Source organism: Colius striatus, chromosome 5 (genome assembly GCF_028858725.1).
Source record: "Colius striatus isolate bColStr4 chromosome 5, bColStr4.1.hap1, whole genome shotgun sequence".
Lineage (NCBI taxonomy): Eukaryota > Metazoa > Chordata > Aves > Coliiformes > Coliidae > Colius > Colius striatus.
The window spans coordinates 35,307,980-35,321,272 of record NC_084763.1 but is presented as its reverse complement, the minus strand read 5'-3'; the positions used below and the strand labels follow the sequence as shown (position 1 = coordinate 35,321,272).

At 36.1% G+C, this 13,293-nt stretch overlaps 1 protein-coding gene across 12 annotated transcripts in view; it reads left to right on the top strand.

The window, feature by feature from the left end:
• Window positions 1-13,293, top strand: part of CDK14 (cyclin dependent kinase 14) — a 440,472-nt gene that overhangs the window by 243,462 nt on the left and 183,717 nt on the right. For 9 of the 12 annotated variants that reach the window (XR_009818728.1, XM_061996203.1, XM_061996209.1 and 6 more), the window contains one exon: window positions 1,616-1,762. The exons of 1 other annotated variant lie outside the window; for it this stretch is intronic. Coding sequence is in view for 10 of the 11 variants with exons in the window: in XM_061996203.1 (XP_061852187.1) it covers window positions 1,616-1,731 (116 nt within the window). In the remaining variant the exon portion in view is untranslated. Of the gene's footprint in view, window positions 1-1,615; window positions 1,763-5,557; window positions 6,014-11,609; window positions 11,967-13,293 lie in introns of those variants that run through there. 2 more of the 12 variants (XM_061996206.1, XM_061996204.1) reach the window with 2 other exon arrangements.

The following is a 13,293-nucleotide window of genomic DNA, read 5'->3' as shown; positions in this document are numbered from 1 at the left end:
GCACTAAAAAAGAAGGAAAGGCTCACAGGTGAGGAGAAGGAGAAGAAGGTGAGGGGAAATCAGTCAAATGATATTCCATCAGAGAATATTGTTTTGTTGGAATCACAGTATTTCACAAAAGTATGGTGCCTACACTGAAAAAAAAAAAAAAAAAGATAAATGTTTCCCCTTATTCTTATTTTGACTTTAGTACTATATATTTATATTCTATGTAATATTTAATCTTGTGTTTTATTTAAAAAACATGCAAAATCAGTTTATGTGAGAAGACAAATTTTTATTTTTTTTAAATTTGGTTTGGTTTCAAATTAAGGCATCATTTCAATTGAGTTGGAAGTTCAATTTTCAGATGAGCTCTTATCTAAGAACAATCCACATTCAATTTTTAAAAATAGTACATGAAAAAGGGAAGAGTTGTGCATTTCTGCTAAAAACATCTTGTCTTGGGAATACAGTACAATTTATGATGTAATATAGCCTTCTTTCACCTCAGACCTGAGCAGTAATCTATAGATTACCGCTTTTACTAAATACGTGTCATTTTCTAGTGGAAAAAAACCCAGAAACTGGTCCTCCTTATTTTTTCCTTTTGTATTTGAGAGCTTGTACTGATTTAATTGCATAGAATATGTGCCATTTATAATATATGTTACCAAGGAGAACAGGATATCAAATGCAAGTTGAAATGTCAGAAAGTGGGAAGTTCTTGTGCCCAAAAAATAGCCAGTTCTTTTATAGACATAAAGATGAAAGAGTAGCTCCAATAACTTTAATCTATGCTAGTTGTTAGCACAAAACCAAAGAAAAGTGTTACATCCCCAATCAGTTCTTTAAACAGTCTATTAGCATTTAGTCATGCAAACGCAGTGGCGGCTCTCTAGGGATATTTTTACATTTGTTCTCAGAAGGTATCAAAAGTCAATGATTTTTCCCTACCAGTTTGAGACATTCTAAGTCAAAAATGATTTCTGTATCTTCATTTTGAATCCTTAAGCATTTTCAGTTTGTTGCCTGTGATTAATATTATAGTGTCTACTAATAGTTGTCTGGTGTTACATGGAAATCATCAAGATTTTTCTAGCTCATGCAGAACAGAGTTGCGTTATGGAAGAGCTTTTTCAGTTTATGGAATATTTTTAACAGTCCTAGTTGTCCTTAACAGCTAATAAAATGAAGTCAAGCAAAACACCTCATTTCTACTGGCATCAAGATTCAGAAGACGTAATACTTGATGTCAGATTATTGAAAAAGCTTGCTCCATTTTTTCACATTCTTATTTATTTCTAAATATTTTCAGAGCAGAAAGTTTAAAATGGAAGATAAGAATTAAATGGGGTGTACAGGACAAGTAAACACACACAACCTAGAAACAGATTTTTTTTTTTAGAAGATGTACACAGCTAAGATTGTTTTTATCATACCACTTCCATCATAATGCATGCAGCTTCTTTCTGTTTAGAATTTTTACAGTGCTTACTTGCATAAATATGTGGTATATGTAAAATCTGTATATATTTACTTAATATTGTATTTACCATATGTGTTGATTATTTTTAAATTACTGCTTTTGCTTTTTTGGTGAAAAAAAAATACTGAACTGAACTCTTTTTTTCAGTGTCTTCTATTTTTACTGTACCAAATGTAAGATTACAGCCAGAGACTGGAGAAAGCATGAGAGTCTTTGGAAAAAACAGTTGTTATGGCAAAGGTGTATCAAACAGCAAACATTGAAGGATACCTGTGTTCACAACTGATAATACGGGTAAGATTTGATTATTGGAAGGTGTATCTTTAGAAAAAAAAATAGAGGCTTCAACTGCATATGTCTTAAATTGCTCATGTTCAGGCCGATAATCTGTTTTTTGCAATATAATGATCAATATGAAGAGTGTAAGTTCCTGGCCTTGTGGGCAGGATCAGTGTCACCGACAGTTTGAAAATATTGCAGAAGTTGGTGCTGGTAGATCAAATGCTACATTGCCTTTAATTTGGACTGATACTTTTTTCCGTGGTAAGTTATGGAGTCGTAAAATATTTCTTGCCCGTTCTGTGGTTAAACTTTGAGACAAGGGCAAGAAATTACTAATTTAGTAAGTTTGGTAGCCTTGATAGCTGAAGGATGTTCTTGAATTTGATCCATATCACTGGATTTACTAGAACTGGTTTTGTTCTTGGATGGCTTTCATTTAATATCACATCTTTTTAACCATAGTTATTCTGCAGTGAAATAATGTGTAATATGACTTCAGGTATTCTGAGAGTAGAACAGAACGGGAAGGGCAGATGAGTAGAGAGGCAACTTTACTAAATTTTATTAAGGGAGTAGTGGTTGTTATATCATGACATTAACTGTATCACCCCAGTGTTTGTTCACTGGGATTTAACACTTGTCAGACTCTTCTAGAGCAGCAGTATTCGCTTATAGAGCTGCTTTACTGCTTTTTTTCTTTTTTCTGTTTGCTTCTCTAACCCGTTTCATACCAGAGTTTCACAAAATACCCAGAGTACAGGTTCGTTTCATTAAAAAACCTAGGCCTGTCTTGGTTGCTTTTGCATGTTGAATCCATTATGACAGCTTGTTATGGAAGTTCTAGGAACTGAGATACATGCACGTCTTGCTCATGTACCTATTTGAATGTATAGTCTCATATAAATGTAGTTGATATTTTCATGAGGTCTATCTTTAGCTAAGTCTGCTTGTTACAATACCAGATATAATGTGCTGTAATTAAGTATATTCATTTTTGCTCTTGTATATTTATGTGCATTATTTTTTGAACTCTCTAATGTTATGGAGGCTGCCTGACAGGGATCAACTACTGAAAAACTAAAGTTAATAGATTTTGGTCTAGACAGCCTACCTCAATTTTTGCCCAAGCACTTCACCAGCAAACCAGTTAAGATTTTCTAATGTCAGAAATGAGGCTGCCTCAGAGTAGTCTGTTTATGTCTTTATTGACAAGCTAATCTACTTTTTCCTGGGGCTGTGTCCCTGCAGACATCTCTTCAACCTTGTCTGTTCTAATGTGACATATCATCCACCTAAAGTAAATTTAGAATGTGCCCATCTGTTCTAAAGACCTTTTATGTGGAAGCTTACATACAGAATCTCCTTTCTCATGTGCAGAATCTCCTTTTTGTTGCTTTCAAAAAGCTATAATTTTTCAGTTATACAATATGCAATAGAAACTTTGTATTTGCAAGCAAGCATGTAAAATAGCACATAACGGAGCTGTTTGATAATTCTTACTGAGTATCTATTTAGGCAGATACAGATGACTTTGAATTTTATGTGTAATCAGAAGGAGAGAGCCATGTGTACCTTTGGTGCACATCACTGTACTGTTACATCTGATCACAGCTTTACTACAGAATAGCACCTTTTATTGTATAAGATCTGGAGCCACTTAACAGGTGTTAGGTTACGGCATGTATACATTATTGATTACACTTTTTCCATCATGGCTTGACACTTTGTTGTGTTAGGTGCTTACAGTGCAATGACATGTCACTTCCTGCTCGTGTATTTGACTTGTGATGTACATAAGATGGAGAGCAGCAGATAATAATGGAAGAGTATTAGAACCAAAGAGAAGTCCTCTTACTTGTACAATGTAGAGAGATAAGGATAATGAGATGAAACTAGAATAGCTGGTGAGGCAGAAGAAATGTGGACATGGAAACTGGACCTGTGTGAGGAATTGTCAAGATGGACAGAAGTCTTTAAAGGGATAAGATCACCAAGCAAGAAGAAATAAGTCAGAGTGAAGAATAAAAGAATTTGGAAAAAAAAATATGGCAATGTTGATAATGTGAAAAGGAGATCTTTTGAAGGTTTAAACTGAATTGCAGATGTGTGATTTTAAGTAGAGTGATGACTGACAAGTAGGATGTTTGGACAGTAAAATGGACGAGTTAGGAGCTGACTCAGTTATTCTAGTAGAAGACTTGAACTGCAGTAAGCAGGATAGTAGCATCAAGAAAAAGGTATTTATTATGAGATACTTAGTTAAAGAGTATTTATTATGAGATACTTAGTTAAAGAGTATTTATTATTAGATACTCACAAGGCTTGGTGGATGAAAAGCAAAAAGAAAGATGACAGTAGCTCTCTAGGACCGTGAAGTTTGCAAGTAAATGAGACAGAGTTAGAGGGATGGAGAGGAATAATACAAGCTATTAAAATGTCAATGAGCATGATTAGTCACAGCTAGAGGGGAAAAAGGAAAATTAAAAGGTGCCAATATTGCAAGGAAATAGGTCAGACTATGAAAAAACAGAAGCAAACAAATATATCTATCTAGTCTCATGGACAAGTCAGGCAGATAGGTATTTTACCCAGTTTCTTCAATTGACTGTATACACTTGAAGAGATGATGGAGAAGCTAGGAAGGGTTGGGATTTTGAAGTAATCTAATATCTAACAGGAGACTGTAAAAGAGAAAAAATTGTAAGTAGTTGTTTTCTAAATCTTCTGATGTGTGTAGAGGGGAATGGTTCTTTTTTATATATATATTTTTATACATCTCTACGTTGTAAAGGAATTTATTAGAATATATGCACAAAAACTCAAAAGAAGAAACTATCTTCAGCCACCTCCAAAACTTTGACGCTGTTGAAGGAAGTAATTATCTTATGTCTTGTATCTGGTCCTTCCTTCCAAGTGTTTTTAATTTCTGATTTTCAGGGCAGAATAGGAAATTAAATTGAGAGTGCCAACAAGGAAGCTGTGCCAAATCTTGCTGTGATAATTTAAGAAATGATCACCCCCTGCTGTTCTCTCCACACACTTGCTAGATGTTACTGCCATAATAGTGCACACTCTGAATGAAATCCACTTTTCTTTAGGATTTGGAAAGCAAAGAGACTGGGCCTTGCCTGTAAGTGGCTGAGACATGGGCAGTCATCATCATCACCAACTTTGGAAGCAGCAATTACTGGCAGATTTGTGAAGGAGAGGAGCTAAAGGCAGTAGCTTTGTAAATGTCCACATCATCATTTGTTAGAGCTCGTGTGTTACCGTCAGAAATAGCTTCAAGGAGCAGCTGGAGAAATTGGTGCATCTCTAGGAATTTCTACTATGTTTAGAATATTGTAATGCTTCAGCTGCCTATCTGCAACATAGCTGACTACAAATAAAAAAACCTCCTTGAAATAGCACTAACCTAGGACATGTTTCCGAAAACCTAGATAATCCCAGTCAGGCTTGGACTACTATACAGTGTTTGTGGACAACACTGTGTCATTGTCTTGGGCTCCAAGAGAGACAACGCATTATTTCAGTGCTCATGGGGAGACAACTAACATTAGAAGTTGCCAAGGTCAATGCTGAGATTGCTCCCTACTGGAGAAAATTAGCAAAGATATGGTAATGAGCTCCATTTCACTCAGGAGAATCTATCTGCAGTGAATTAGATGGGGCCTTTAGAGGAGAAAGAAAAATCTTTTGGCCATATCTAAGCATCTTTAAAGCTACATGCTAAAGCAAAACAGTTTTATTTTGTACTTGATGGTTTTCAGTGATTTTTTTTTTTTTTTCCTTTTTCCCTATGGACAGAAAGCATCTCTGGAAGCATTCCCCATATGTGCATATATTGTTGAGATATAATGTATGCTGTATTTACCCATCTCTACAGATACTGTGTTATTGATACAAGAATGGACCGTAAGAAATTCTAGCTCTGTCTTTTCCTTTGGCCAGTGGAATACTAGAGCTTGTTCCTCTCTATGAAAGGACGAGTCAAATTGTAATTAAAAAGACAAACAAGTCTGTTGATGCTTTAAGAAGTCTCTAGGCATGAAAGGCTGTTTGAGTTGCAGTGGGCTGATAGTCTGGGATGACATTTGAATGTGGAGAGGACAATGTATAAATGACAATGACTAGGAGGGAGGCAAAAGTAGGTCTAAACTCTCCCTATTCTCCCATGGACAGTCAGCTCTCCTCTAGGATTATTTCCTCACGTGACTTTGTCAAAGAGGAAAAGTGGAACCACTGAAGGGGAGAAACTGAGGTTTCCACACAAAGCAGAGGCTTCCAGTGCTGGCACATGGCCCGTAACCCAGAGAGACAGCAAAACTAATTAGAAGCACCACCTCTCAGGCATAATTTGCAGCATTCAGAATTAACAGAACATTTTACTTTCAGACAAACTGTAAAAAAAAAAAAAAAGAATTAAAATTCTTTACTGCCATATGCCAGAATTGTTTCTGTGGAGAGCTAGCTTTGTTGCTATTTTGAGTCTATAGTTTACATTCTCTGATTCTCTACAAAACAAAGAAACTAAACCAAGCATTGCAAAATTGTCTGTGAAGGCACACCCATTAAAGTAAATGTGCACTGAATACTCCTAGTTGTGGGGAGATTCTCACCTAAAAATGCAGCGATGGTTTACAACTCAATTAATAAAAATGCATTATTCTGCCCTGTAAGCTGGGGTGAGGGTGGGTGGATTTTCTATATGCTCCTATTAATTGCTATGAAAAGTCTAAGGAGGAAAACCCCCAGAATTCAGGAAAAAATACTAAATTATCCAATAAAAATATATATAATAGAAGAATAACACAGAAACAGTATTTTCAGGTATTTTAAGAAGCAAAAATGGAATTGAGTATTTCCATAATTTTATGATCTTGTTATAAGTTATTATCATTTTGGACCAGACATATATTTTTAATTAATAATTATGGGTGATAATTCTCTGCCATTAGGATCTAGCTGTTAATTCTCCACAACCATTTCTGTAATTGTCATTTGACATTAATAGAAAAATTATATTTTCTGGTATGTATATTATAACAATACAGTCACAATATGTAATATCATGATATAAGCCTTTCTATTTAAGTTTTCTCCCTGAAATTTTTATTGCACAATTGCTTTTAATACCTCTTTTGTTCATTACATGCATTGCATGCATATTAAAATCAAGTTGGCTTACAGTCTACCTGCTAAGTTTGATTAAGAACAAAACCAGTTATCTGAAGCAAAGAAAACCTACTTAATTAAACATGTCCTTGTATGCCTGAAAGATTCAGCAGTGAGTAATCTGTCACATCGTAAAACAAAATGAAAACAACTGAGTCACCATCATTACTCTGCTTGGTTTCAGTCCACAAAGTTCTATCTAGGCTATGTAGATACTATATTTGTTATTTTATGTATCTGTGAGCAGGCACTTTTAAATACAGTGTTATAAATGTTGCCAGCATTTAATTTAGGTTAAAAATGCTATTTATGTCTTGCATCAACAATAAAAAAATATTCATAATCGTCCCTAGGCGAAGATACTCATTTAACGAGCTTACAGCTCCTAATTCATTCTGTAAAGAATGGCATTTGGCAGAGAAGAAATACGAGGTTTGCATATTGATAGTGGCAGGAAAAAATGTGTTTTCTATTTTTATGGTGAAATGAACTTGTGTTCTTCAGAAAATGGCACATCTCGGAGGTATGGTTCTCAAAATGATCTCAGGGTGGAGAGAAATCAGTAATTACTGCACCAGGCATTCAGTTCTGTCCTAATTTTCCCACCAGTTTTTCAGTGTTTCAGCTGCCTCAGAGACTTAAAGTACTCTCATTAGGTAGCTGCAGAGGCTGTTTGCTTGCCTACTCCATCACTCTCTCGCTCCCTTTCTCTTACTCTCCCTTTTTTTTTCCCCCTCCTGCCTTAGGAGTGAGTGTGAAGATCATTTGCTGGCATGATTGGCAGGTTAGAGGATTCGATCAGATGAGTTCCTCCTAGTGCAGGTCAAAAAGGCTAGTTAGCAGGAGCTGTCAAAAAATGCCAGCAGCATTCGAAATGCAAAATGTCATGACTTCGAGGCAGGGGGTGCCACCTGGAACAGAAAGCCCCCAGCTCATTAGCAAGTTACAGGACGCAAGCTTAACTGGAGAGAGCAGAGGAGGAAAGATAATACCCAATAGGGAAAATTATTGTGAAGTGGAATTGATTTAATGTATAATTTGTTTATCACTAGAGGGGACAAATGCTGTCCTCCTGACATGTGTGGAGGAGTGTGGACTATGAATGAAGCTACTTAGCATAATCTCCAGGTTGAGCTCTGGATTTAAAGAATGCCAGCTTCTTTCTTCCCAACTGTGGAAATGATCAGGTCATGTTGTATTAATTAGATCTGACATACTCTCAAATGGTTTATCAGGGCAATTTTAGCAATTTAACAGAAAGTGGTAGGTATGAGTTGCATTCATTATTAGCACAGAACCACATTTTGTTTTTTGGATGCAATGGAGTTTGGTGTTTTTTTGCAAGTTGCCATTATAAAAAGACATGATTCTGTTGCAAGTTGAATCATAACGGAGTGCATTTTTAATTCTTAGTCAGACTGCATAAAATCAAAATACAATTTCAGTTGCATGATATAATTTAATTTCCAGGAAAAAGCTACGTACCCTTAGAAAGTATGGCTTTAAAAATAAATAAAGCATTTAGGTTTAGTCTATAAAATTTAATCTGAAATTAAGACTATAGGGTCTGCCATCTGTCATGGACTTAAAAAATGCTTATACAAGATATCAGCATTACAAAAAATGCTTACACAAAATATCAGAATGCTTAGTCTTCTCCAAGACATTATGTAGTGGTAAAATTGCACACAAACTCTTCATCCCATGCAGTTTAGGTAGCCCCTGGCTATTAATGTTGCTAACCATTCGTTTGCTTCACTGGTCCGTATTTTCATATAAAAGGCATATTGCTTATCAGTAGAAATGAACCACATAGGTTTTTTTTCTCCCCATAGTCTGTTTCAGAAATATTGAGAAAACGAGATAGGGTCATGGTATCTTCTGGAGTCTTTTATCATGATATCTTTGTGAGGCTTTAAGTATATCTCTGCTCCTTCTGAAGACAATTAGAGAATGCCATAGACTTCAATGGAAGTAGGGCTGACTCCTTAATCAAAACTAACATAGACACAACAATACCATCTCAGGCTGAGTAAATGAGATTTAAAAGCTGCAAGCTGTTCCTGAAGAACTATTTTGCAAACTATATCTCATCTTATTAAGGGATTTTGTCTTTTATATATAAAACATGTACTACTTCTCTCAGAAGTTTGTAGCTCATGCTTAAACAGTCTCTTGATTGAATGCTGAGGAATGTTTGCTTAGTGTTCAGATCCTTGGATTTTGGTCAGCATTTATTTTCTTCTATCCATCAGACTTTTAAAGTTGGTAATGAGGTAACCAAGGTTTGCTTCATTAACTACAGGCTGTTGAATTTTTCTTTCTCCACCTAACGTGAATCAAAATCAGATTTTTTTTAAAACTGCTTGCTTAATCAAAATATTTGTACAGAGACTTACAGATGAGTATTTTCTGTTTTTTATTTAGTATAAAAAGCTCAACATTTACAGTCTGCTTATTTCCCCAAAAGAAAAGTTATTAAAGCATTGTAAACCCTGGCATTCTTTACCTTTCAGATAACTTTTTAGTGCAAAGTTCTTTTAGATAGGTGCTATGAATATTGACTCCCATAGTCTGCACTAATGAATGCACAGGCTCAGTCCTTTGCAAAACTCGATAAAGAAAGCAGAATATCAAGATAAAAATATCTTCTCTGCAGATCTCATGGGAGAATTTTTCCCACCTTGCGTAGCTCTCAGATGCCCAACTACACTTTAAGTGAAAAATTGGAAATGCGTTTGAAAAGTTTAGAAGATATTTGTTACTCAATGTCTGCTCTGGTGCTTTGTTTGGGAAAGTGTTCTATGTTTAAATTATTTGAATGGAGTTTGAAAAGTAAACTTCTATTGGGAAAAGAGAGCCAGCTCTCTGGGAAATCTCCCAGTTTGTTAGCTCAATGGGGTAAAGATAAGGATCAATAAGCACTGGACAGACCTGCTGGATGTTAAGCCTGAGATATGTTTGAAAGACCTGTGGGGACTACAGTGTCTATCTGCATCTGGCAGTCACTGCTAGGACATGAACAGAAGGATGTTTTGGCTAGGAAGTCAGGCAAATGCAGAATAAGCTCTTTCCCAGGACTATACATGACATGGGTTGGTGACCTGTGCATGTCCTAGGTTCATGACCAAAGAAGTTATCACTCAGAATTAGGAGGGGGAAAAAAAAGCAACTAATATTTCTCACATGTCTATGTGTTCTGGCTAGTAAAAGAAGAAATAATTTAATCAATACTCTTGATTTCTTTTTTTAACCACACAACTTCTCATTTTTCAAAACCAGCTCAGTGTTGTCTTAGCTTTTAGGAACTTCATAATCCAAATGAAGAATAGCAGCCATGAAGGAAATAGTAAATGACGTACTGTCCTTCAGACTTGTTATTGCTGCAGTTGTTTGTCTTTCACTCAAATCCTGATCTGATGTTCCTGTCCTAAATGAACCCTGTTTTGTTCCTTGACTCTTTAGAGAAGGGCAGGCCAGAGCAGTCACTAGAAGAAGAGCATATTCAACATCTGTTTTATACATCTGTTCTCTTCCCAGCTTCTCAGAAATCACTGGAACTTGCTAGTGTGCTCTCTGCAAAGTTACCTGTCTTTGTGAATTGCTTGTCAGTTGGGAAGAAGCTCTAACACATGGTCCATGTTCCATGTCAGTGACTCCTTTTATCATTACTTGTGTGTAAAAACACTAGCTGTATGAGTTGCCTATGTTTTACTTTGAGGGGTAGATATAGAGAGTGTTGGGAAAATCCAATGAGGCCTGAGGGCATCTAAATGACTCTGTATAACATGAGCAACTGTTGATGAAATGGGATTTACTTAGTAACATTTCAACTTTTGTTATATGCGTTATATTTCAAATTAAATAGAGCAATATAAAACAGTCTGTACATTGAATCTAGTACTGGACCATGTAATTTTTTTAATGTGTGTCTGTAGTCCTTGACTTTGATATAATTATAATCTTCTTTTCCATCTATGTTGTTACCTGTGGGCTGCAGTAAACTGCTATTTCTCTCTCAAAATCCTTTTTAAACTTTTCCTCACCATTTTTTTCTTTTTTTAAAAAATAAATCCTACACCTATAGTAAATATCCCAAGTTATTTATATATTTTACTTAATCTATGAAGAAATATGTTTAGATAGATTGAAGATTTCTTGACCTGACCCTTTCAAAATCCTTGACCACGAACTTTATGCATAAATCTTGATTTTGATTTTTGTAGCAGATGGAGCATTGCTTTTGGATCATTAAACTTTGCCATATTTTTGAGAACTTAAGAGCTGATACTTTCTGACTTTTTAAGTCCTGGACTTGCTCTCTGGTGTAGGCCACATTCCTCACTCCTCCAAATCCTCTCCAAACCGCACAGTGTTCTAGAAAACTACTATACTAGCTTGTGTGATATCAGAAGTAAGTCATGGCATTGCTTATGTTACCATACAGCAAGACATAGTCACCTCTCCTTCTGCCAGACTCCTGAATGCAGAATAGAGAAACTGTAGCACACATGGGGATTTAGAAAGATGTTTGAAATGTGCCTCAGTGGAGCAGAGTTATTTAGAAATTTTAGCATTCTCTTTCTGTGACTTACTGTGGAAGGCAGAGAATAAATGGAAGTCAGTCTGAATGCATGGGTCCTTATAGAAGCAAAAGAGGTAGAACAAATGTCTCCAACTACAGGACTGAAGGAACCAATGCTACTTAAGAGCAGATAGAACACTGCAAGCAAAAAAGCAGAAGCTCCACCAGGTGAAATCTGCAAAAGCTTCTTACCTATGTGATGTCTCTCACCTATTTTAATTGCATGAAAACACACATAGTTTCTTGCTAATATCAGGGTAGTAACAAGATTTTCAGCTCACGTCTATTGAGAGTAGCTTTTACTGGATGTTCTGAATTTCAGTTGTTAATCCACTATGTGTTGTGATCATAATAATGCACAGAAATTAAACCAACACCCCCCACCCCAAACCTCCTTCCCTAAGAAAATATCCATGATAAAATAGTTCATTAAAATTCTCAGCAAGTTTGTCAGCTTGTCTCTTAATGTGTTTTTGCCTGCCATTACAAATCACATTGATCTACAAATTTGGTATAGTCTAGAACTAAAAGGAAGAAAAAAGGACTTCAGAAACATTTTGCCCAGCTTACTGTTAAAGATTCATTCTTCAAAAGGGACTCTAGTTTTTGAAGAATAAAAATTGTGATGCCTTACCTCTTCTAAAATACTCTGCAGGTTTAAAACAAATGTAGCATAAGGGATAAGTATAAGCAAATGTTCAAAAAGTAGGTAGAAACTACTAAAAAGTGAAACCAGAATAATTAATGTATGAACATAAGTAAAATGAGTAGTTCCATGACCTTGTTCTCTGAATCTTTACCCTCTCTCTCGCTCTCTTCTTTCCTTCTTACCTTATGCCTGAAACCTAGAATGTAGATTCTGTAGATCACAAATTTTACTCACCTTGTTCTTGGAAGGTCCTACCACATTTTGTGGCACTGGAAAAACACTGTGTAATGAAATGGAACCTCAGTGATGTGTTTGGCCCTTTCGTTGCAGTTGGTGAATTTGCAACATTAACATCACTTCCCCCCCTTAGCCCCACCACACACATGCACTCAGACCCATTGTGTATTTTTTACAAAAGCCAGTGATTTCTTTGCTCCTGGTGCATATCCAAGTGGAAGGAAGATTGGAATGGGAATAGATTTATCTTTGTCATCATGTGCTTTTGTATATGGACTGTGCACATCTATGATGGTTAGGTATGCTCTAAGTCTCGAGCTTTCTGAAAAGCAACAGAATTCCAGTACACACAAAGTCAATAAGTCAATGGAGGGTGCTGTCAGCCCTTCCTTAATCTAACCTAAACCACAAAACAGATAAGGCCAGACTTAAGGTCAAATTTTGCTTTTTAAGATAAATAAGCCATGTCAGCTTCCAAAGGCTTTCCATCTCAACAATGATAAGCATGGTCTGTATAGAGGGCTGGATCCATCATACCTTATCCCTGTGAGAACTTCCATTGTATGTGGTGGGACATGGTCTGTGTGTGCATTGTGTGGAGGGGGGAAGGGTAGTGTGTAAAGTGTATTACATCTGCATAACTTTTGAAGATTTTAGTTGGTCAAATACATGTACTCTGGCACTAATCGAAGGAGAGATCTCTTACCACCACATCTAAGGAATTAGAAATGTGTATTCATGACTCTGTTACCCAAATAGGGTGTCTATCATTCTGCATTCATGACATGGTTTTATTCTACTCATTTGATTTTTCTTTATGCTTCACCCAGCTGAATAGGTCAGTGCTGCCATAGGGTCCTGTATCGTATGGCAGACTTTGCCTTTTGAACTGCCTGC